This window comes from Ovis aries, chromosome 1, assembly GCF_016772045.2.
Source record: "Ovis aries strain OAR_USU_Benz2616 breed Rambouillet chromosome 1, ARS-UI_Ramb_v3.0, whole genome shotgun sequence".
Lineage (NCBI taxonomy): Eukaryota > Metazoa > Chordata > Mammalia > Artiodactyla > Bovidae > Ovis > Ovis aries.
The window spans coordinates 191,005,492-191,031,149 of NC_056054.1; the positions used below are offsets into that span (position 1 = coordinate 191,005,492).

A 25,658-nucleotide genomic window follows, 5' to 3' on the forward strand; every position below is an offset into this window, starting at 1 on the left:
TTCTTTACTCATATTACCATATGCATAACAGTCCTATAACTTGATTTCCCCTCCACACCCACATCCAAGCAGTATGCTGTTTCTTACTACTGGAGGTGGGTAATCTGGCAAATGCGAACTCCCTGTACTCTAAACACTCAGAATATGCTTTGAGAGCTCTTTTAAATTTATTACTTTAATTGGAGGATAATTACAATATTGTCCTGGTTTTTGCCATACATCGATATAAATCGGTCACAGGTGCACATGTGTCTCCCCATCCTAACCACCCCTCACCTCCCTCCCCACCCTGGGAGTTTTGTTTTTTTTAATTGGAGGCTAATTACTTTACAATATTGTACCCACCCTGAGAGTTCTTATATTAGATCTTGGGAATAAGTCTTGGGGGGAAGCTTACCTGTCCATTTTTGCTTCCTGCTGACAATAGGCTGCATAAGAGATGATGTTTTCATGGCTGCACCTCTCAGTGGCCAGAGCACCAACATAAAGAACAAAGTCTGCATCCCGGACTCCCTCTTGGTCTGGCACACCCACTGCTCCACAGGGCCACTTACCGCCACAACAGACTCTGCATTGCTATGCCCACAGGGGACAACAGAAAATCAGACCAGAGATAAGGTTAACTATAAGGGCTTTTAACTTACAGTGAATCCAGACTTTAAATATGCATGATTTAATTTTTATTAATTCTTCAACTGTTATCAAAGTCCATATCTTTCTCTGGGGCTTCCCAGGTGGCCCGAGTGGTAAAGAACCTGCCTGCCAATGCAGGAGATGTAAGAGACACAGGTTCAATCCCTGGGTTGGGAAGATCCGCTGGAGGAGGGCATGGCAACCCCCTCCAGTATTCTTGCCTGGAGAATCCCATGGACAGAGGAGCCTTGCAGGCTACAGTCCATGGGGTCACAGAATCAGACATGACTGAAGTGACTTGGTACACACGCACGCACACATTCATACCTCTCTCTACTCAGTTCCTATCTCTAATTTTAGATTTATTTTATTAAAATTTATACTTTATATACAATGATCATCAATGTATAATATTAATTAAAACAGACAACAGCTATTTATAAAGGGCATCCCTGCTGCTGCTGCTAAGTTGCTTCAGTTGTGTCCGACTCTGTACGACTCTGTACAACCCCCATAGATGGCAGCTCACCAGGCTCCCCTGCATCCCTGGGATTCTCCAGGCAAGAACACTGGAATGGGTTGCCATTTCCTTCTCCAATGCATGAAAGTGAAAAGTGAAAGTGAAGTCGCTCAGTGTGTCCGACTCTTAGTGACCCCATGGACTGCAGCCTACCAGGCTCCTCCGTCCATGGGATTTTCCAGGCAAGAGTACTGGAGTGGGGTGCTATTGCCTTCTCCGAAAGGGCATCCCACCAGGGTACAAAAAAAGAAATAGAAAAGGTTTTACTAAACCCTGAAACTAGGTGAAAATTACAAGGAACCTTCTTATAAATACATTTTTTAGCAATTTTCTGTGAATCTGTGGTTATTTCAAAATTAATAAAAATCTTTATCCAGTGGAAATACATTCCTATTATGAAGTAATTCATGTATCTTATTAAAACTAAAAATAAAACAGATAAAACAAAAGTATATAAGGTAAAAAGTTACAGTCATCTTTATAACACTACCCTTATTTCTAGTTTTCTAAGCAAACTGTGCCCTTTTAACACCTGCTTTTTAGAGAATTTCTATCAAAGTTCCTAAATAACCATAACCTCCAAATTATAAACAGGAAAATCAGTAAATGTTGGGTTTTTTAACACATAAGTGATGTTTGTAGAGAGAGAAAAAACAGAAATTCTCACTTCTGCTTACTGTTGCTTCTCTAACACACATACTTATAATTTTAAAATTCAATTACTTTAATCTGCTAATAGTTGGTGTTATGAAAAGCTGTGTTTTAACAGCATTCTTTTCCATGATCTTTCATTTCTTCAAAAAAAATTTAGGAACCCCCCCCCAAGAAGATAAAACAGAATTTGAAACGACAAAATTAAAAATAAAAATAGGAAAAAAGAAATGTGCCTTAAAATGTCTAGGAAATGTCTCTAAATGTCTTAGCACAAAAGATACATATGTAATTAATAAGTTGTTTTAATTTTGAAACATGTCCCTAAAACCCTTTATGCTATTCAGGAATTTGATAAAAAAAATGGAAGCTGACTAAGTTAGCTGAATTAGTGCCAATATAGGGTTCAAAAAGCCTTTGGTGAGCTTCAGATACCTCAAGAAAAAATTACAAAGTACACTTCAACCATATGCTTAATTTTGCTTATAAAATCAATGTTCAATAACATATTTATTTTCTACAAGTAATGAGAGAACATAAATAGAGAAAAACATCTAAAGCAATAATCATACTTTTCAAAAAGTATGTATAAGTTGGTTTTCTGGTTTATGCATTTAAGTTTTTCTATTTTTTCTGATACAAATAATATATGCTTAATATGAAAAATTGGAAAGTTACAAAAACATATAACTTACCAAATAAAAGTCCCCCACAATCCAACTCAATGAAAATCATTAAAATTTTAATGTCTCCAGATTTTTAATATATGTATGTTTCCAATTACTTTATAACTTTTTATATGTGTGTATATACTTATTTTTATTGGGATTCCCTGGTGGCTCAGACGGTAATACTTATTTTTATTACTTATGCTTTTATTTCAGCTTTGTTGAAAGGTGAAAGTGAAAGTGAAAAGTCAAAGTGAAAGTCACTCAGTCGTGTCTCTTTGCTACCCCATGGACTATATAGTCCATGGAATTCTCCAGGGGAATTCCCTTCTCCAGGGGATCTTCCCAATCCAGGGACTGAACCCAGGTCTTCTGCATTGCAGGTGGATTGTATACCAGCTGAGCCACAAGGGAAGCCCAAGAATACTGGAGTGGTTGCTTATCCCTTCTCCTGCAGATCTTCCCAACCCAGGAATCAAACTGGGGTCTCCTGCATTGCAGGCGCATTCTTAACCAGCTGAGCTGGAAGCCCAATAAGTTAAAGTCGCTCAATTGTGTCTGACTCTTTGCGACGCCATGGACTCTCCAGGTCAGAATACTGGAGTGGGTAGCCTTTCCCTTCTCCAGGGGATCTTCCTAACACAGGAATCGAACCCAGGTCTCCCTCATTGAAGGTGGATTCTTTAAGAGCTGAGCCACAAGGGAAGACCAAGGGTGAAAAGTTGATAATTTTTAATTTTTTAAATAAAACAGGCTAACTACCCACACTGATTTACCTTATAAAATTTTTTATTGAAGTATATTTGATTTACAACGTTGTGCAAATCTGCTATACAAAGTCATTCAGCTATACATATAATACACATTCTTCTTTTACATTCTTTTCCATTAGTTTATCACAGGATATTGAATATAGTTCCCTGTGCTATACAGTAGGACCCTGTTGTTTATCCATTCTAAATTTAATGTTTGCTACAATTTATTTATATAGAGATCAATTTCATTCTTTAACAGCTGTATAATATTCCATTATGTGGTTGTGCCATAATGTAACTAGTATAGGTATATTTATAGTTTTGCAAAGAATACCCTTGAACATATACTATATAGTTGTAAGTATTTTTAATGGAATACATTTCCATGATGGGTTGAACCTTACTTTTATTTGAAGAGATAAGGTTAAACTGCCCTTAAAAAATACTGAGGTATACAGCTGCTAAAAGATGTTTTGGAGAGCAAAGAAAAAGTTCTAAGCAGAAATGATTCGGCAACCCCAGGGATAAACTGAAAAAAGAAAATAAATAGCTACATTCATCTGAAAACTAATGAAAGAATAAAATCAGCACACCCAACTGTGATTACTTTTGATTACTTTCGGTAGAGAATGAAGCTTTTGAACTTAAGTCTGTAAAAACTTCTGGAAACAATCACAGATTGCAAATCTGTTCTAAGTTTATCCTAAAGAATGAAAATGTTGCAAAGAGCAGGGTGAACTACCTGGAGGTGCTCCTCGGGCACTATAATGGGACCGCATTTTGTATGCTCTGCACATTCCTCAGTACAGCATCTATGGTGATCATTTTCCTTCCGTAGGTATTGGTACTGGTTTGTTGCACATTGTCTTCAGTTCATTTTTACATTAAAGTTTAATTACAAAAAACAAAAAACAAGATTAGTTCATAGCAGTTAAAAACACTGTAAAAAAAACTAGTAGCTGCTTTCATTAATAGCTACTATTTTAATTAGAAAAGTAGTCTCAGAAAGAATTTTGGTTCCATGGGAAATCTTCTTAATGTGGGTTTTCAAACACTTCAAAAGCCTATACTGTACACATAAAGGAAGAAGGAAGGGGAGATGGGGAAAAGGGTACAACTACACCCAAAGAAAAGACCCAGTGGGTCCTGACATAATGGAAAATCAGGGAAAGAATGACTACCCAACATGCTATTTTATTCTTTTTAAATATCTACAGTTTGGTCTCTAAGAATCAGCATAATAAAATACTCCCAGTATAAATTTCAAAAGTTGCCATACTGACAGAATGAAGAGGGCAGACTGCTAAACAATTGAAGAAAATGTGTGAAACCTGACATACCTGCTAAGTAATATAGTGCCCGCAGGTCTACGAACCTGGAAAGTCTTCTCTAAATAAGAAACAGCTTGTGGGAAAAGTTTGTTCTAAATAAAAGTTGAAATAAAAAAACAGTCAGAATGACAACTAAGAGATAAACCATATTAAAACAAGCAAGCACAGGGTATTAATGACTAAAGGGAAAGAAGGAAAAAGCCTTGTAACTCAAATACAATATTTAGTCAAAGGTTGTATGGCTAGGGGTAGGGGACAGAGTGAGCGTAGGAGCAAAGGAATTTCTTCACCTTCTAGTTTAGTTTTGGAGGAAAGAACACCAGAAAGTTCCTTTCGTACCCTATTTAAATAGAATGTTATAAAACATAAATCATCACTATTAATCTAACTTACTTTAAATTTGAGACTGCTTTAGATGACTCCAACATTCATATAGTTTATGTTAAGAAAATCTTGTATTTAGAAGATCTGCTTTAACGTCACCAATTTCTGTTGCCCATAATGAGCTGGCTTAGTGTGTGTGTGTGTGTGTGTGTGTGTGTGTCTGTGTGTGTCTGTGTGTGTGTGTCTGTGTGTGTGTGTGTAAAATGTATGCTGGTTGTGTGTGTGTGTGTATAAAAAATGTATGCTGGCTTAGTGTGTGTGTGTGTGTGTGTGTGTGTGTAAAAAATGTATGCGGCCAGCACCTTTATAAACAACCTTGGCATTTCATACTATCAGGCCAATTATTCTTCAGGAGAATGAGCACTGACACCAAGAAAACTGGTTTTGATGTTTTTAAAAAGTCATCTTTTCCATCCTATCCTAAGCATGCTCTGCTCCCCTAAAACCTAAGAAGACAAGTAAAAGAAACGAGAATGACTTAATATCACATCATAAAATGAGAAAACTAACTTAATATCAAATATGAACAAAGTTTTAGTGAGTACATCACAACATGTTTGTGAAAATGAGAAATACACTTACCACGTCTTTTATTTAGTCATTCACAAAATAGTCATGTATATATTTTCCATTACTGAAGTAAAATTAACATATAATAAAATGCACCATTTTAAGTGTTCAAGTCATGAGTATTTATTACATACCTTTACAAGGTGTCTTTTCTCAGGGAGCAACCTGAAAATGACAACATAAAACATAAAGATTGCCATGCTGAGGGCAAACCATTGTCTCATTTGTTCAGAATATATCTGGCAGGAGCCCCAGATCTCAGCGAGCATTTTAGAGTTGATCAAATACAGTCTCATTCATTTGGGAAGTTAAAGATAGGGAAAGACATCAACTACTCCCAACAGCTCTTCACAAACTACTACAGATTCATAATTTATCTTTCTGAACCTCTCTTTCTTTAAAAATCAGGCTATATCATCTCTCTGGTTAATAATTTTGCACATGTTCTTATTATTGTATACACTGGTTATTTCCTCTTATTTTTCCTTCAAGTACTTATTGTAGCCAGGTCTCTTATTGACCACATCCAAGTAGATATACGCTGGTTCTGTTTAAATTATTCAAAATGCATAGGTTTAAATCATATCTCATGGCCTTCATCTTTCTAAACTAAAAAGCATATTTAGTTTAATTCCATTTATGGAACTCCAGGTAACAAATGAAAGTATCTTCACAGTTTGATTCTTAATAAAAAAGATGACAGAATAATGGTGTACTTACTCTTCAATACTTTTATCGTAGATAATCTTAATTCTTAAATGTTCATTAACATCTCTCTTTACAACGTGATTTTTAAGATGGACCTTATTTATGACCTGAGAAAAAGTAATAGATTTGAAAAAATACATATAGGTTAGCTACTTAAGGACTCAAAATTAACAAACTAAATTTTAAATGTAATACTCAGAAAAAAAAAAAAAAGAACTAAATAAATCAAGAAATAGTTCGTGCTCATGGATACAAAAACTCAGTATCATCAAGATGTCTGTCGTGTCCGACTCTGTGCAACCCCATCCCTGGGATTCTCCAGGCAAGGACACTGGAGTGGGTTGCCATTTCCTTCTCCAATGCAGAAAAGTGAAAGTGAAGTCGCTCAGTCATATCCAACTCTTCGCAACCCCATGGACTGCAGCCCACCAGGCTCCTCCGTCCATTGGATTTTCCAGGCAAGAGTACTGGAGTGGGGTGCCATTGCCTTCTCCGATGTCAGTTCTTCCCAATTTCACCTATGCCAATCCCAATAAAAATTTCAGCAAGTTATGTTGTGAATATCAACAAACTAATTCCGAAGTTTATATAGATGGCAAAAGACCCAGAATAGCCAACAAAATGTTGAAGAAAAAAAGTTGAAGGAATGACACTACTTGACTTCAAGATTTACTATAAAGTTACAGTATCAAGAAAGTGTGATGCTGGCAAAAGGAGAAACAAATAGGTCAATGAAACAGAATAGAGAGCCCAGAAACAGGCCCATATAAATACATTCACCTGATCTCTGACAAAGGACAAAGGCAATAAAATGAAACAATGCCTTTTCAACAAATGGTGTTGGAACAACTGGATATTCATATGGAAAAAAATCAATCTAGAGTCAGACCCCACATCTTTTATAAAAATTAACTCAAAATGGGTTATAAATCTAAATGTAAAATATAAAATACAAAACCATAAAACTCTTAAGAGAAGATACTATAGGAGAAAAACTAGATATTCATGGGGATAGCGATGACTTTTTTTGTTTACTTTTTAGTACTATTTATTTGTTATTTATTTTTGGCTGTGTCAAGCCTTAGTAGCAGCAGCTCGCAGGCTTAGTTGCCCTACAGCATGTGCGATCTTAGTTCCCTCACCAGGGCTCAAACCCACATGCCCTGCGTTGCAAGGTGGACTTTTAACCACTGGACCAGGGAAGTCCCTATTTATTATTTTTTTAGTTGCAGCATGCAAACTTTTAGTTGTGGCACTTGGGATCTAGTTCTCTGACCAGGGACCAACCCGAGGCCCTCTGCACTGGCCCCCACTAGACCATCAGGGAAGTGCCTAGTGATGACTTTTTAGATACAAAACTAAAGACATAGTCCATGAATGAAATAATTGATAATTTCAACTTTATTAATAATAAATACTTCTGCTCAATGAAAGTTAACATCAAGAAAGGAAGACAAGCCACACACTGGGAGAATGTATTTGCAAAGGACACGCTGGATAAAGGACTATTATCCAAAATATACAAAGAACTCTTAAAACTCAACAATAAGGAAATGAACAACTCAAGTAAAACACAGGCCAAAAACCTTAAAACTCAACAATAAGGAAATGAACAACTCAAGTAAAACACAGGCCAAAAACCTTAACACACACCTCACCAAAGACGGTATGCAGATGGCAAATAAACATACAGAAAGATGTTTCACATTACATATCATTCAGTTCAGTCGCTCAGTCGTGTCCGACTCTGCGACCCCATGAATCGCAGTACACCAGGCCTCCCTGTCCATCACCAACTCGAGGAGTTCACTCAGACTCACATCCATCGAGTCGGTGATGCCATCCAGCCATCTCATCCTCTGTTGTCCCCTTCTCCTCCTGCCCTCAATCCCTCTCAGCACCAGGAAAACACAAATTAAAACAATGAGATATCTCTATATGGCTATTAGAATGGCCAAAATCTGGAACATATACTATACCAAATGCTGCCAAGGATATGGAGCAATAGGAATTCTCATTAATTACTGGTGGGAATGCAACATGTACAGCTATTCTGGGAGACAGTTTTGGCAGTTTCTTACAAAACTAAACATACTCTTGCAGTCATGACTGCTGAACCACTCAGCAGTCATGCTCCTTGGCAGTTACACAGATGAGTTAAAAACGTAAATTCACACAAAAACCTGTTCGTGGATCTTTATAGCAGCTTTATTCATAATTGCTACAACTCAGAAGCAGCCAAGATGCTTTTCAATAGGTAAATGGATAAACAAACAGTGGTATATCCAGACAATGAAATAGTATTCAGAGTTAAAAGGATGAGCTATTAAGCCATGAGAAGCCATGAAGCCAACTTAAAGGCATATCACTGACTCAATGGACATGAGTTTGAGCAAGCCCTGGGAGATGACGAAGGACAGGGAAGGCTAAGGCGCTGCTGTCCCCTCGGTCACAAAGAGTCAGGTATGACTGGGAGACAGAACAACAACAAAGTAAAAGAAGCCAATCCAAAAAGGCTACATACTATACGATTCCAACCAGATGACATTTTGGAAAAGGGAAAACTATGGACACAATACAAAGATTGGTGTTTGCCAGGGATAGAAGGATGGCAGAGGAATAAGCAGAGCACAGAGGATTTTGAAAGCAGTGGAACTACCAGGTATGACACTGTAATGATGGCTACGTGTCATTATGCATTTGTCCAAAGCCATGGAATGTACAACACCAATTGTAAATTCTAATGTAAATTATGGACTTTGGGTGCTTATGATGTGTCAGTGTAGTTTCATCAGTTATAACGAAAGTACCACTCTGATTAGGGATGTTGGTAATAGGGGAGTCTACGCATGTGAAGAGGAATACAGTACTTGGGAAATCTCCGTACCTTCTTCACAATTTTGCTGTGAGTCTAAACCTGTTTTTATTTTTAAAAATAAAGTATTTAATTAAAAAAATAAAGATGAGAAGACAATGAAACAAATAGTTAAAGCACTAAAAGAAAGATGTTCAATACTGAAGTTTATCTCCAATGACATAAAAGATAAACTTTTACATCTCACAGACAGGTGAGATATAAAATTCTAATCATAAGCAAGCTGAAATGACTATACTAATATCAGCAAAGCAAAGGCAGAGAGTATTACCAGTAATAAAGAGTAATGTTTTATAATAATAAAGGATGAATACATCAGAAATTCATAATTATAAGTGTGAATGTACCTAGCAATAGATTCAAAATCCATGAAGCAAAAACTGACAAAACTAAAGGAAGAAAAACATTTAAAATCATAGAAAATTTTAAGATCCTATCAATTAGACAAAAATTTTAAGAACACAGAAATCTATAGCTAATATTTTATAATAACTGTAAATGGAATACAACCCTTAAACTTGTATTAAAAAATATAGAAATCTGAAGTGTACCATCAGTTACCTTACCTTATTGATGTGTACAGAAAACTACACTCAGTACCTATAGTATACTCTTTACTAGTACACAGAACAGTTTAGTGGGATAGAGCATATGCTGAAGTATATGTAAAACAATTTCAAAGAACTGAAATCTTACAGAAGATATTCTCTAAATTAGAAATTAATAACCATAAGCTATCTAGAAAAGGACCAAATATTTAGAAATTATATTTTAAACATTTTTAATAACCCATGGATCAAAGATAAGATTACTTGGGAAAATAAAAGCATCTAAACTAAGTGATAATTAAATTACAATGTGTCAAAATTTGTGAAGTGTAGCTAAATTTGTACTGAGAGAAATACAGATCTTTAAATGTTTATAGTATGAAAGAGGCAATGACGACCCTGTATGCAAGACAGGAAAAAAGACACAGATGTGTATAACGGACTTTTGGACTCAGAGGGAGAGGGAGAGGGTGGGATGATTTGGGAGAATGGCATTCTAACATGTATACTATCATGTAAGAATTGAATCGCCCACCAGTCTATGTCTGACGCAGGGTGCAGCATGCTTGGGGCTGGTGCATGGGGATGACCCAGAGAGATGTTGTGGGGAGGGAGGTGGGAGGGGGTTCATGTTTGGGAACGCATGTAAGAATTAAAGATTTTAAAATTTAAAAAATAAAAAACTAAAAAATAAAAATTAAAAAAAAATAAATGTTTATAGTATGAAAGAAAAAAGAGCTCAAAAACAATGATCTAAGTCTCCTCTAAGTCTCCGCCTAACAATATGAGCAAAGTAAATCCACAATAAGGAGAAATAACAAAGAACAGAAAACAATGAAATAGAAAACAATAATTAAAGAAAATTACCAAAGCTAATGGTTAAAATTATTAATAAGATTAATAAGCTCTTAGAAAGAATGGACTAGAATAAAATAGAATAAACACAAATTACCACATTGGAAATGAAAGTGCAGATATTACTCAGATTCTATAGACATCAAAAGGATAAATATATTATCACCAACTTTATGTCAGTAAGTGTAACAATTTAGATGAAATAAAGTCCTTAAAAAACACACATTACCAAGACTGACACAAGATTAAATAGATACTCTGAATAGACCTGTATCAGAGAAACTGGATTTATCTGTTCCTAAAAAGTGGTTTCTTGGGGCCAGAAGTGAAAACATGAGTTTTCTGTAAATGGGCACAAGGGTTCTTTCCAGGTTGATGAAAAAGTTCTAAAACTGGACTGTGGTGATGGTTCTGTAACTCTGTAAATTTATTAAAAATCACTTATTTGGATACTTAAGTGGGTGAATTTTATGGTATATAAATTATAGCTCAATAAAAGTGTTAAAAAAAAAAAAAAAACCTTTTCATAAAGAAAACTGTAGGCCCTGATAGTTTCAGTTATGGATGGCATCACTGACTCAATGGACATGAGTTTGAGCAGACTCCCGGAGATAGTGAACGGCAGGGAAGATATTAAGGAAGATATTTTCTACAAACTCTTTTAGAAAATACGTGATAGAACTTTCCAACTCATTTTGTACAGTCAGCATAATTCTGATACCAAAAGCTAATAAAAATTTCACTGAAAAGGAAACTATAAACCAACATCACTTATAAACATAGATATAAAAATCCTTAATCTATGAGGAAACTGAATTCACAAGTGTATAACACACCATAACCGATTAAAATCTATTCCAAAAATACAAGGTTGATTTACTACTGGAAAATTCAATGTGATCTACTATTATTATACATTATATAATTCCATTTATTTAAGCTGAATTCTAGAACAGGCAAAACTAATTTGCTGTAAAATCTAAATCTAATACGAAAAAAATAAAAAAAAAAAGAAAAGAGATGGGAGAGACTGATTGGCACAGAACAGGAGAAAATTTTCTAGAGACTTGAAAATGTTCTATTCTGTATTGTGATAGGTTGTTGGTTTTACATGAATGTAAATGATGCATTTGCTACATTTTAATAAATAAATAAATTTTATGGGAAAACAAAAATACTTGTAAAAGTAACAATAACAGTGGGTGGATAGAGAATGGACAGAAGTATATGAAACAGAATAAGAGAACAGTGGTAGTGTTGAAGCTGGGTGAAGGGTCATGGGAATTCATTATACTATTCTGGTTTTGGTTTTGTTTTAATTTACACAATAAAAAATAAAACCAAAACTTAAAAGTTTTCAGTTGAGAACAAGTTATATGAGTCACATGTTTTGTAGTTCCCCACCATTACCAATATAAAGTTACTGTAATTTCCTGTTGCAATTAACAGAGATGCAGTCACTACTGTTACAATGAATAGCACTTGCCTATTCTTTGTGTCCAATTTAAAGCAAAGAAAATGGCTATGAGGACTTGTTACAACATACTCTATGAAAAAACAGGAAAATTTATTAGGAATGAGAACTCTCAAGAATTTAATAGCTTGCTTTTAATATCCAAAGCACTATCACTATTTAGTTTGTTCAGCCAAGAGCCATAAATAAGAATAGTGGAGGGAAGTTTCAGGAAGAGTTTTCAAGCTCTGTACCTTTATTTTATTTAGCCACACCGCACAGCATGTGGAATCTTAGTTCCCTGCCAGGGATTGAACATGTGTCCCCTGCAGAGGAAACTCTTAGCACTGTACTGCCTGGGAAGTCCGTTTTCAGCTCTATAAAAAAAACAATGATCTCTCCAAAAAGCAAAGGGACCGCCTCTGGAGACAATTTCCATATTTGTGGAAATGTTCAAATATAAGTGAGAGATTTGTACACTGGCAACAATCACGAGAAGAAAACAGCTATTAAGGTTCCTTCAAGTACAGACATTTTGCAGTTCTTTGAACTACTTTCTCTTGATCTAAATTCAAAGAGAGAAGTGCAGGGCTTTGTGGGAATGTATTTTTTTTTTAATTAATTTATTTATTTTTTAAAGGGAATGTATTTTAAAAAGAATTCACTAGGTAGGTGGGGGAACTGACATGTTTAAGGGTACAAATTTGCAACTAGTAGATAAGTAAGTCCTGGAGATCTAATGTACAACACAGTGATTACAGATTACAATACTGTATTATACACTTACAAGTGCCTAAGAGACTAAAGAATAAATAAAACAATTCAGCCAGAATGCAGTGTCATGATAAAAGCTGTAATATAGCCACAAACACCAAACTTAGTATTCTGGCGTATATGGTTATAACAGCATACAGAGAAATTTGAAAATTATCACAAAAATTAATGGTCTTAAATTTATGGGCTGAACTGATAATTTCCAAATTAATCTTTTTTGATAAAGTAATAAGACAAAATATTAATATAAAATCAAGCACAACATGCAGCCCTGCCCCCAGGTACTATGTCTTCTTTCCTCAAAGAATACTAAATTTACTGCAGCCCTCCTCTAAATACTGTACAGAAATCAAAGTACAAGACACAAACCTCATACACCAAGGAAAATTACAATTCAACTACAAAAGCAAGATATGTCTGAAAAATAAGCTGTCACCACATAGCAGGACTCGGTTAAGTGCCAGAAAAGAGTACAGATAAGACATATTGTAAAATGAAAAGAACATTCTGCTGGGGTGGTTTCAGCAGGCTGCCTTGCGATTAAGGAACTAAGAATGAAAGAATTTAGACAGGAAGAAAAATATAATGGGAGGGAGAAAGGTATTTCAGGGCAGGAGAACAGGGTAAAGCAAGCAATGTGATGAAGTAACTTGAAAATAAAATCTGAATTTTGTCTCCAGAGAACCCCCAATATCTCTGCAACGATTTTGTCTCGCTCTCCAATCAATTCTTTTTCAAATCTTTAGGTCAGTGGTTTCCAAAGTAAGGTCCTTGGACAAGAAGCATCATCAACGATCTGGGAACTTCAACTGCAAATTCTGAGGCTCCATACGAGATCTAATGAGTCAGAAGCGGGCAGCGGGAGGGAATGAATGGAGCGGCCAGTTGAATTTTAACAAGTCCTTAGGACACGACTGAGCGATTAAGCACAGCACAGTAGGTAATTCTGATGGACACCCAAGTTGGAAGACCACTGCTCTAGGACAACTTGCTAAGCACAACTCTCCGCACGGGAAAGTGATGATGTTCTTTTCAAATGCCGAATTGAGCCACTTTGCTGGGTGCAGGAAGGGAGCTGACGGCTGGTCCCAACCCTCTCAGAGTTCAGTCTCTGGCCCAATCTCGCTTTCTCCCCCAGTACACCCTGTTCCAACACTATCCTCTCTACCGTTGCCTCCCATATTACTTTACTCTCACAGGGCCCCTCCGTCGCCCTACCTCAGAGTCAGAGGGGACATGGTGCCGGCATGGAGGAGAACTGCGCAAGGAGACAGGAATAGATGCGGTGCTTGCCCGGAGCCCACCTAAAAGAAGTAAAACGCCTCGGACCCACAAAGGACCGCTCCAGTGCCACCGGCTCGGGCCCAGGCCTGAATCCGAGGAGCCCGCTTTTCTACCCAGCTCGGCCGCCATGTTCAGGCCGAGCGTCGTTACCATGGAGTACGTGACGCCTCCGCGCCCAGCGCCAGCCCCGCCCCTCGCCTCTCGAGGCAGGTGGAGGGACTTGGAGGCTGAAAGTTGTTTTTTCATTGGCTGGCGTCACCGGTAAGAAGTTCAACGCAGAAGATGAGAGTCGCATCGCGATCATCGCGTCTCATTCGCGTGAAGCCGGCCGATAAATGCCGCCTAGCGGGCCACGAGAGTTGCGCCGTGAGACGATAAGTCGGTGTTGATGGTGATGAGATGGTGATAAGTGCGTGTCTTTACTGAGGGAGTTTTACTTTTTAATTCAGTTATCCAGTGAAAAAATATGACCCACTAGGTGCCAGGAGCTTAGACATAAATAGATGCAAAATCTTACGATTTAGCTATTTAAAAGTTAAGTGGAATGTACTTTTCAATTTTACTTATGCTGAGCCACCGATTTTAGGACCTTTTTTTAAGTTGAAGGTAGTTGATTTATAATATCGTGTTAAATCCACTTAAAATTTTTTTGTCCTCCCCCTTGTGGCTCAGCTGGTAAAGAATCCGCCTGCGATGCAGGAGACCTAAGTTCGATCTGTGGGTTGGGAAGATCCCCTGGAGAAAAGAAAGGCTACCCATTCCAGTATTCTGGCCTGGAGAATTCCATGGACTGTATAGTTCATAGGGTCGCAAAGAGTCAGACACGACTGAGCGACTTTCACTTTCACAGTAGGTGGGATCTTAAGTTTCCTGACCAGGGATCAAACCCTGCCCCCTGCATTGGAAACGTGTCTTTTTAATCACTGGACCGCCAGAGAGGTCCCAAACCCACTTCTAAACTAAAATCATTTTCTGTACAATCAATGTTAAAGAGTTGCAAATACGTTAACCCCGGTAGCTTAGATGGCAAAGAATCTACCTGCAATGCAGGAGACCCGGGTTTTATCCCTGAGTAGGGAAGATTCCCCCGGAGAATGGCTTACCTACTCCAGTATTCTTGCCTGGAGAACTGCAGGGACAGAGTAACAGTCCATGGGGTTGCAAACAGTTGGACATAACTGAGCAATTAACACTTTTAACCCTGGCGGAAACCTGGTAGATTCTTGCTATTAAAAGCTTGAAAGCTGAGCTGTGAGGAACTATGAAAAACTAATCTCCTTGTGGCCCACAAAAGAAACCACAAAACTTGGAACTGGAAGCACTGAGCTTGTAACAGGCACTTCAAGAATTGAATATTATAAATTACTATACTAGGAACTGTAGTAGGTTAAAAAAAATCCCAAGAATTTATACTTCATTGGATAAGATTATGTACTAAAACAAACCAAAAAAAAAAAAAAACGGGTGGGGAATCCTACACAAGAATAGTGGCATTAGATGTGGCTATCATCCCACTACAGGAAGTTGGGATTTTAAACCAAATTTATCACTTTTAGTATGTGCTCTCTACACAAAACCACAAAGAAATTCCGGATTGTGAATAAAGAAAGAATGGTACCAGTTATCAAGTTCCTAGAGATAACAGCAGTGTCTTAACAGTTCAAAGGATAAGGTGCTAGCCATTTTGGTTCATTTCTGTGAAACAAGCAATTCCTCCAATGTAACTTTGTCTTGAGGACAGTCTGCACTAAACCAAACCTCTACGGGAGCAGATTAAGTCTAATACAGGCTCTCATAAATGCTACCATTACATTAGTTTAAGAGTATGCATGAATTTGTGTGCAACGCTTACTTCCAACTGCATTTACTCTGGTTATCCTACAAACTCTCAACTTGCTTTTTCTTCAAGTGCCTACCATTTCTTGTTTATCCACCTCATTACTCTACCATTATCCTTGGATCTATCCATTCAACTCCAACAGAGATGATTTCCTCTCCTCTATACGCCTAATCCAGACCCTAATAACTACCTGCCTTCCTAGACACGTTGACAGGTGCGCATTCTCCAGCTTTCTCGAACTCATGAACTCTCCCCTCCTAACCATCTCCTGGTCCCCTAAATTTGTGTAGTTAACTTGTTCAGCAACCAAAGCTGAGAACATTACTTTTGAAGACTCTTACTCTATTTCAGTGTGCAAATATCTTAGTTAAGACTGCAAAGCCTACCTGGTTTTCCCTTCATTTATGCTGAGTTGCACAGGGATCTTTCTAAAATATGAATTTTGTTGCCTGTCACTCAAGCTCATCAATAACACTCTAATACGAGAATATTGTTGGGACATCCTTGGCGGTCCAGTGGTTAAGACTGCTTCACACTCACTTTGGAAGCACACAAACTAAAATTGGGATACTACCAAGATTAGCATGGTCCCCACACAAGAATGACACACAAATATGTGAAGCATTCCATATTGACTCGTTTCCACTGCAGGAGGGGCCTGGGTTCAACCCCTTGTTGGAGAACTGATTCCATATACTATGGGTGATACAAAAACAAAATTAAATACTAATATCCTGGCATCTGGTAGTTTTCTAGACTTTCCAATTATGGAGTAATAGGTTTTAGTCACATTACATAACCCAGTTAATTTGGTTCCTCAAATGCCTTCTAAGCAGAAGGCACATCAAATCTTTGTGCCATTTCCCTTTTGAAATTGTAGGGAGATGCTTGGCAACTGATACTTCATCTGCTCTTCCTTGCCTTGACCCAACTTTCCAAGTTCAATTTTCTTAAGATCCTACTCAAGATATTTGAAATGTGGTGGCCTTGAAAGGGTGAGGAGCATGGTTGCTCAATGATTCCAAACTGCTGCTTCTTACAACCCTTTGTTTCCCTTACGGCCACGCCTCCCAACAGCTGCTACTGGACAAAGACTAGCAGTACAAACACATACCCAATCTGACTCTTTTGGCTTCAGGGCCACCATTAAACTAAGTGAAATGTAGAACTGCTATGTTCTACTCATTTTTAAGAGCTCTTAAGCCCACATACAATTTTAAGTCAGAAGGGGCTATTTGTCAAATTCCCATTCAGTTCAGTTGCTCAGTGGTGTCTGACTCTTTGCAACCCCATGAATCACAGCACACCAGGCCTCCCTGTCCATCACCAACTCCCGGAGTTCACTCAGACTCACGTCCATCGAGTCGGTGATGCCATCCAGCCATCTCATTCTGTTGTCCTCTTCTCCTCCTGCCCCCAATCCCTCCCAGCATCAGTCTTTTCCAGAATCAACTCTTCGCATGAGGTGGCCAAAGTACTGGAGTTTCAGCTTTAGCATCATTCCTTCCAAAGAAATCCCAGGGCTGATCTTCAGAATGTACTGGTTGGATCTCCTTGTAGTCCAAGGGACTCTCTAGTCTTCTCCAACGCCACAATTCAGAAGCATCATATCATGCCAAAATATCTCAATCCTGCACTTTACTATATTAAAACATGGAGCCAAAGAAAGCAAGCAATACTGTCCAGGCAATCCTGACCACCCTCTACTAAGATTTATGGCATTTTGGAGGCACTTTCAAGTTACATATTATTCCCAACCAAGCATTATATAAATACTGGAATGCTTTGTCCAGTCACAAATCCCAAATATATCTCACCCACATTTGTTCAAATAAGGCACCAAATACCATCAATATATTCCACAAATTTCTCCCATCTACCATTTTTAATCCCCAGATTTCCCAACCAATCTATATCAAACAAGTGCATGCTATTATTACAAGGTACTTTAGATCAAAACAAGGTTTTCAGTGTAATGAGGGAGACAGGTACCAATATCACAGTGCCAGAGTTGAAATAAAAGGAAGAATTATAGGTCCATTTGATGTGGAAATCTGGAGGTTTTACATATATATCAATACTGGCTAAAGGGACTTCCCTGGCCGATTAGTGGTTAGGACCCTGCACTCTTACTGCCAAGGGCCTAGGTTTGATTACTGGTTGGGGGACAGAAAAAACCCGTAAGCCACACAGTGCTGCCAAGTTTAAAAATGTTTCCATAGGCTAGGTTCCAGTGCTCCATCACTAGAAACCTTCCAAGATACTCCTTTCCACTGTTTCCAACTAAAAATCACTTGTAATCTTCCCCCTACCATTTAAGGTCTTGTATTAAGATATAAGATACATCCATCCTCATCAAAACCCTCCTGTAGTCCTATATTCTCTAGGCTCCTGTGTACTCTGTATATGCCTGATAGCCACCACCATTTTAGGACTTAGCAACTATATCCAGGACAAATAATTTTTTAAGCCATTTAACAAAAGCACAACAGGACAAATCCACACTTTTATTTATTTTCAAGAAGTTTAAATTCTCGAAGGGTACAGCATCTGGGGGGGGAAAAGAACACAAGGTACATGTTATATACAAGAATTACTGAATACCACAACATAAATACATCTCTCATCCCATTACCTATCTGAGAGGCACCCAACGACTCATATCCTCATGGGAAGGGAACTAATGCTTATAGCCTTCAGTTTCTGAATAGTCACTGACTAAGAATCAGTACTGGGAACACAGAGTCCATTTAATTTTGCCTCCTCTAACAATACGGGGGCTTCCCAGGTGGTGGTAGTGGTAAAGAATCCGCCTGCCAGTGCAGGAGACAAGTCAGAAAGATACCCTGGAAAAGGGCACAGCAACACACTCCAGTATCCTTGTCTGAGAAATCCCATGGACAGAGGACTCTGGAGGGCTTCAGTCCATGAGGTCACATTCGGACATGACCAAAGCGACTTCACTCACATGCGTTAACAGTAAAAACCTGCTCTGATGAAAAATTTCAACTGCTCAGCAGGGTTCAGTAGCGCCCTGTGTCCCCAAAGACGTAGCCATATCTATTAAAAATGCATCCTAACTAAAGAAAACAGGAGCTATCCTGTTAGAAAAACCACAGAATCTGGAGTTGAAGGCTTTGCCTGAAGCCTTGGGATATGAGCATCTGTTAGCCTTAATACCCATTTCAAGACTGTTATGATGAAGAGCTGGGAAGTATTAAGAATTAGGTCCAAAAAAAAAAAAAGGATTATGCCAGGAAAAGGTATACTGAATTTTCATTTTCTAGCAATTACTTCAGAGCCTAATACATTTCTCAGAAAACTATTTAAATAGCTGACCCTTGAACAACCCAGATTGAACTCCATGTGTCCACTTATACAGATTTCTTTCAGTAAATACATACTACACAATCTGCAGTTGACTGAATCCACAGATGCAGATGGCAACTGCAAAGTTATACATAGATTTCCCACTAGCCCCTAACCCCTGTGTTGTTCAAGGGTCAAATGCTATTCCCCACCACTTCCAGGCAGCTTTAGCAATTATCTGAATCTAGGCACAATCCATTTGAACCCTTTGGCTTCGCTTTTCACATAATGCCAAGAAAATGTTCCATAATACATTTTCACAGTAGCTGCTCATTTTACAGCCTGAACTATTGGTGACATTTTATTATCACAGTAGTCCTTAATGGTCCAAGCTGAACCCCTTGAGCTTAGTTTGATTCCAAAAGGTTCCACAGTTAACAGTGTACTTACCACACGAATTCTGTGTCCAATGGCCTTAGCAGGAAGGTTGCTTCGGAATTTAGCACGAACCATGCCACTGTTTCCATGAGCTCGAGTGATCTTTCCCCAGATTACTCTGGTTTTGTTAGGTTTTCCACCAGGAGTTACTGTGTTGCTGATTTTAAGATGATTAAAAATAAAAAAGGCATAAGAACCCACAGACCCAATACAGTGTGGTGCAAAATCAAGGTGACTTCTAGATCAGTGGCCCTCAACCCCAGTTAACCACTTAATTCACTTGAGAAATAAATGCTAATAACTGTAATAGTGGAGAAGGCAAGGGGTAGATGAAAAAGGGGACAAAAAATGTGAGTATAGGGAGAGAAACTTGTTTGTAATTATAAACAGCCAGGGAAGGCATTACTAAAAAGATAATGCTGGAAAAAAGACTGGAAGGTAAGGGAACAGCTTGTGTTAAAAAACGGGAGGTTGTGTCCCTGGCTTGCTGCTGCTACTGCCGCTAAGTCACTTTAGTCGTGTCCGACTGTGTGTGACCCCATAGAGGGCAGCCCACCAGGCTTCCCCGTCCCTGGGATTCTCCAGGCAAGAACACTGGAGTGGGTTGCCATTTCCTTCTCCAATGCATGAAAGTGAAAGGGAAGTTGCTCAGTCGTGTCCGACTCTTTGCAACCCCATGGACCACAGCCTACCAGACCAGGCTCCTCTGTCCATGGGATTTTCCAGGCAAGAGTACTGGAGTGGGGTGCCACTGCCTTCTCCGGTCCCTGGCTTAGGGAAAGGCAAAATATCACCAAGATGAATCTTAGCTGGCTTAAGAGAAAACACGGGTAGCCCTAAATGCATAAAGTCTTAGAAGCTCCTTAATGACTTCAGCTTTTAACCATATGAGAAGGGGACCAGCTGGAGTTTCAGCAAAAGTACAGATGATCTGACTTATAATAATTAAAAATCTCAAAGGATCTCTCTGGTTGCAGCAGGAAAAGGGGCTAAGGGAGATGAAAGCATTCCCCAAAGATCTTTTTTAAAACAAAAAAACAACAGTCCACCCATTTCTTCCACCTCTCCCTCAGCCTCTATCCCAAAAGTTTTAACCGAGTTGGAATGGGTTTAAGAACCAATACTCTAGAGATTATCTTTAAGCATCCATAAAATATATAACCTCAAGAGATCAACAAAATGAATTAAGGTACATGAAAAATGCTCTGCTGCTGCTAAGTCGCTTCAGTCGTGTCCAACTCTGTGCGACCCCATTGACGGCAGCCCACCAGGCTTTCCCACCCCTGGGATTCTCCAGGCAAGAACACTGGAGTGGGTTGCCATTTCCTTCTCTAGAAAAATGCTCTACAAAACCTTAAAATCATACTCTAAGAAGCTGACTCCTCCTTTGAAACAATTAACAGCTGTAATTTTTCTAAGTGCAGTAGACATCTACATCTAACACTACCCTAAAATTGCTTAAAATCCCAAAGTAAAAACCACAACAGTATCAATTACTTTACCAACTTAAAATGAGACAAATCAAGTAAAAACTCCAGAGTATAATACTATAAACTTACTTCTTTGCTTTGTACACATAAGCACATCTCTTGCCTAAATAGAATTCAGTTTCATCTCGAGCATATACACCTTCAATTTTCAGGAGAGCAGTGTGTTCCCTTTGGTTCCGTAGACCCCGTTTATAGCCAGCAAAAATTGCCTTGGACCACAGCCTAAGACAAAATACACTGTTAATTCTAAGCTGTTAAAATCTCACTTAACTTCAACAAGCAACAGCTATGGTTTGACTTGTGATGATCCCCACCTAAATTTACCTACACCAAACATCTATTTTTTTTCCCCACCAGACTTAAACTTACATTTACGATCATGCCTTATAAACAAGTACACTTGTAAGTACAAAGCAATGATATTTAAAACACATACCTTCCAGACATATTTGTCGTTTTAGAAGTCCCGTTCCCAGCAGGCCTGCAAACAAAAATACTCAGTTTAAAACCCCGCAACGCCCGTTTCCAACCTACTAGCTTCCTGTGGAACAGCACCCCAAACTCAAAGAATGCTAAGTAACTAAGCAAACGCCAAAATGAAGATAACTAAAGTGGCAAAATTCTACAGTACAAGACATAACTGCTAGAAACACCAAAAGAAAGTCTTAAGAACAACACTTTTACACACTTAAGTCGCTCAGTCGTGCGACTCAAGAGTCGCGACTCTTTGCGACCCCCACGGACTGTAGCCTGTCAGGCTCCTCCGTCCTAGGGATTTTCCAGGCAAAAGTGCTGGAGTGGATTGCCATTCCCCTCTCCAGGGGGCCTTCCTGACCCAGGAATCGAACCCGAGTCTCCCGTATTGCAGGCAGCCGCTTTACCGTGGGAGCCACCAGGGAAGCCACACTGAACGGGAAAGAAAAGCTAAGGAAAGACACAGTAAACATGCAGAACACAGGTTTGAGGTGGCAGTAAATGGACAAAGAACCCTGCCTAAAGGTGCCGCTGCTGCCAGACAAAATGCATCTGTTTTGTATTTTACTCCGCTAGGGCCCGGAAGCAACTGGTTACCGGAGCACCCATTCTCGGAGGTCAGGGAACCAGCACCATCAGTCCCATATCTCCTCCATCCTGTCCTCCCCGTTGCTGGAAATCACAGAAATCGTTAGCTGGTAGAGCCTCGGAGTCACACCCGTGCCTCGTCCGAGGGATATAGCCGAGCCTACCCCACTTATTTGCCCCCAAAGTTCAGCTGCAGGAAGTCTACACACCTTCACAGGGTCCAAGATGGCTGAAAGAGACCAGCGAGGACCCGCCGCGTGGTCTTGTGGGTAAATACATCTCCGCCCCGCCCCCGTTTAGGTAACTTCCGCGACCGCCAAAAAAGCCTCAGAAATCGCCTTCTGACTGAAATGAACCACGCTCAAAATCACCTGTACAATTCTCTCCCTAAGTCCTTTTATCTTTGTAAGCTGCAAAATGTATTATTTTGGAACACAGGGAGGCAAAATAGTAGCCAGCTAAAAGAGAAGAAAAGGTCCTCCGAAGCTGTCCGTTGCCACAGAAACACCTTAGCTTGGTTCCGACGGCCTCCGGGGGTGTAGTTGGCAAAGTGAAGCCGGAGGGGAGGACGACCTACGCTTCGAGTACCCTAGAACTGGTTCGCCAACAAGCGGGTATTTTTCCTTCTTACCACTTAGGAGTAGGGCAAACGGAAGCTCTCGGATCCTAGCCTGGAAGAGAAAGACCGCGAGCAAGAAAGGAGGAGAAAGCTCTTAATTCTCTATACCTTTCCTACCCCTTTGCATGCATATATACTCAGTCGCGTCTATTTGCGACTCTATGCACCGTCCTCCACCAGGCTCTACCCTTGGGATTCTCTAGGCAAGAATACTGGAGTGGGTTACCGTGTTCTCCAAGGGATCTTCCCCACCCTAGGAGCTTACCTGCATCTCTTGGATTGGCCGGCGGGTTCTTTACCACCAGCGCCACCTGGGAAGCCCTCTTCTGCCTTTCTGCGACCTTGTTCAGTCGTGTCCGACTCTTTGCGACCCTATGGACTGCAGCGCGCCAGGCTCCTCTGTCCATGGGGTTCTTCAGGCAAGAATACTGGAATGGGTTGCCATTCCCTCCTCCAGGGGATCTCTCCGATCCAGGGATCGAACCAGCGTCTCCTTTGGCTCCTGCATTGCAAGCGAATTCTTTACACATTGAGCCACCTGGAAACCACCCTCCGCCCCTTACCACCCTTTTAATCCTTTCCTCCTTTTACCCCTTTATCTCTTTAGAGAAATGACTTAAGTTCTTACCGCCGTTCTTCGTTTTGACTCCGAGGGTGAAGAGAACATCCCTGACAAAGTCTTGTTGCCTTTTAAGGAGAACTCAGCTGCCAAAGGGCTTTCCTGGTGGCTCAGCGGTAAAAAAAAAAAAAAAATTCCCCTGCCTATGCAGGAGATGCAGGTTCCATCCCTGGGTTAGGAAGATCCCCTGGAGAAGGAAATGGCAACCCACTACAGTATTCTTGCCTGGGAAATCTCATGGACAGTGGAGCCTGCCAGGCTAGAGTCCATGGGGTCACAAAAAAGTTGGACACGACTTAACAACGACAGCAGTTGCTAAACTCCCAAGTGCCTGCCACCTAGCCCATGTCCAATTGGTCTTCAGTAAATATTTGTGCACTGGAATGGGATAGCTTAGTGGATGCCTGAGATTTACCTTTCCTAATTATTGCACATTATTTGTGTTGCTCTTTGGAGAATCCATATCAATAACCTCAGATATGCAGATGACACCACCATTACAGCAGAAAGTGAAGAGGAGCTAAAAGCCTCTTGATGAAAGTGAAAGAGGAGAGCGAAAAAGTTGGCTTAAAGCTCAACATTCAGAAAATGAAGATCATGGCATCCGGTCCCATCACTTCATGGGAAATAGATGGGAAACAGTGTCAGACTTAATTTTTGGGGGCTCCAAAGTCACTGCAGATGGTGACTGCAGCCATGAAATTAAGACGCTTACTCCTTGGAAGAAAAGTTATGACCAACCTAGATAGTATATTCAAAAGCAGAGACATTACTTTGCCAACTAAGGTCCGTCTAGTCAAGGCTATGGTTTTTCCTGTGGTCATGTATCGATGTGAGAGTTGGACTGTGAAGAAGGCTGAGCACCGAAGAATTGATGCTTTTGAACTGTGGTGTTGGAGAAGACTCTTGAGAGTCCCTTGGACTGCAAGGAGATCCAACCAGTCCATTCTGAAGGAGATCAGCCCTGGGATTTCTTTGGAAGGAATGATGCTAAAGCTGAAGCTCCAGTACTTTGGCCACCTCATGAGAATGAGTTGACTCATTGGAAAAGACTGATGCTGGGAGGGATTGGGGGCAGGAGGAGAAGGAGACGACAGAGGATGAGATGGCTGGATGGCATCACTGACTCGATGGATGTGAGTCTGAGTGAACTCCAGGAGACGGTGATGGACCGGGTGGCCTGGCATGCTGCGATTCATGGGGTCACAAAGAGTCGGACACAGCTGAGCGACTGAACTGAACTGATGGATTCATTCTTTTTTTCCAACAGTTTGTTGAATGACTGACTACCATGTACGAAATTTTCTTCTTGGCTTGGAGGATGCTGCGGTAAACAGAACAACAGAAATCTGTGTCCTCATGGAGCTTACATCCTAGTAGGAGAGCAAGACAAGGAGCAAGTAAAATAGAAGGTGGTGTGAGAAAAAAATGGTTCATGGAGCTTGGCTCTAGCTGGGCAAAGTGGTAGATACACAGCAAAATGCCACTGGTTGAAGCTGGTACCTGATGGACCAGTAGGACTTTACAAGGTGGAAGAGATTAGGGGAAGAGTGGTTCAAGCTGAAAGAATAGCATATGCAAACACCCTGAGTTAGAAGAGAGCATGATTCTTTAGAAGAAAGAGGCCCACTGAAGCTGGACCCATGAGAGCAATAAAAGGGCAGTGCTAGATGCATCTGGAGAGGAACAGAGGAGCAGCCCTATGGTCCAAGTTAAGAATTTTAGTTTTTTTCTTAAGTTAATGGGAAACCATTGAGAGGTTCTAAGAAATACAATGAAATTTTCAACTTTATACGATGAGCCCTTTATTTCAAAAAGATCACCTTTAATTTGGAAGCTGTTAGAGTAGTTCAAGCAAGAAACAACAGCTAGATTCAGCAGGGTATTGGGGGAAATAGAAATTGAAAGTAAAATCCACAGGACCTGGTGATGATTTGAATTGGGGGAATGCTGATGTCAGGATGAAGGAGGAAGCAGAAATGACTCCTGAGTTTCTAGCGTTGAGGAATGAGCAGCCAGAACTTGAAAGCACTAAGCATAGGCCTTTATTACTTATGTGAGGCATACTTACTGATGCCCCAGGCCTGAGAAATAAAGAACAACGCAGCAAAAGAACAAAATCTTAACAGCATATTACTTGCTTCTAAGACTGCCCTTGTACTGGAAAATTTAGCTAGTTTGGAATATTTTTTTTTCCACTTTATGTAAAGATTCTTTCAGTTCAGTTCAGACACTCAGTTGTGTCTGACTCCTTGCGACCCCATGAACCGCA

At 39.7% G+C, this 25,658-nt stretch overlaps 3 protein-coding genes and 1 non-coding gene across 20 annotated transcripts in view; 2 read left to right on the plus strand and 2 right to left on the minus strand.

Annotated features, from left to right (window-relative positions):
* The window catches only part of LMLN (leishmanolysin like peptidase), a 52,887-nt gene extending 38,720 nt beyond the window's left edge, over positions 1–14,167 (minus strand). For all 3 annotated transcript variants that reach the window (XM_060418920.1, XM_004002993.6, XM_042232593.2), the window contains exons 1-6: positions 13,944–14,167; positions 6,233–6,327; positions 5,647–5,677; positions 4,568–4,650; positions 3,970–4,093; positions 398–576 (exon numbers count right to left, since the gene is read on the minus strand). In XM_060418920.1, the coding sequence (XP_060274903.1) occupies positions 398–576; positions 3,970–4,093; positions 4,568–4,650; positions 5,647–5,677; positions 6,233–6,327; positions 13,944–14,162 (731 nt within the window). In that variant the 5' untranslated portion in view covers positions 14,163–14,167. The remainder of the gene's footprint in view (positions 1–397; positions 577–3,969; positions 4,094–4,567; positions 4,651–5,646; positions 5,678–6,232; positions 6,328–13,943) is intronic.
* A 2,209-nt stretch (positions 14,168–16,376) lies between these two features.
* Positions 16,377–16,485, plus strand: LOC114111238 (U6 spliceosomal RNA). The gene has a single exon (XR_003587314.1). It is a non-coding gene; the product is annotated as a U6 spliceosomal RNA (small nuclear RNA).
* A 1,837-nt stretch (positions 16,486–18,322) lies between these two features.
* Positions 18,323–23,441, minus strand: RPL35A (ribosomal protein L35a). Of its 12 annotated transcripts, none has more exons than XM_060419161.1 (6): positions 23,396–23,441; positions 23,033–23,269; positions 21,523–21,567; positions 21,156–21,308; positions 19,609–19,753; positions 18,323–18,399 (listed from the first exon to the last, which is right to left on the minus strand). In XM_060419161.1, exons 3-6 carry the CDS (start codon positions 21,531–21,533, stop codon positions 18,376–18,378), a joined length of 333 nt encoding a protein of 110 aa, XP_060275144.1. In that variant the 5' UTR covers positions 21,534–21,567; positions 23,033–23,269; positions 23,396–23,441; the 3' UTR covers positions 18,323–18,375. The 12 variants fall into 12 exon arrangements, with proteins under 12 accessions (XP_060275144.1, XP_060275141.1, XP_060275136.1 ...); XM_060419158.1 differs by lacking the exons at positions 23,033–23,269; positions 23,396–23,441 and adding exons at positions 20,289–20,363; positions 22,358–22,386; XM_060419153.1 differs by lacking the exons at positions 23,033–23,269; positions 23,396–23,441 and adding exons at positions 20,289–20,363; positions 22,158–22,386 and having other exon boundaries at positions 21,156–21,323.
* IQCG (IQ motif containing G) overlaps positions 22,647–25,658 on the plus strand; it is a 46,739-nt gene continuing 43,727 nt past the window's right edge. For 2 of the 4 annotated variants that reach the window (XM_012096171.4, XM_060419138.1), the window contains exons 1-2: positions 22,647–22,762; positions 24,657–24,798. The gene's annotated coding sequence lies outside the window, so the exon portion shown is untranslated. The remainder of the gene's footprint in view (positions 22,763–24,656; positions 24,799–25,658) is intronic. The other 2 variants (XM_004002997.5, XM_060419137.1) reach the window with 1 other exon arrangement.

Bases quoted from the DNA above. Each gene is read 5' to 3' on its own strand.
- RPL35A (XM_060419146.1), bottom strand. The intron at 19,754-21,155 runs GTAAGTTTATAG...TCTTAAAATCAG, and splicing joins TATGTGTACAAAGCAAAGAA to CAACACAGTAACTCCTGGTG.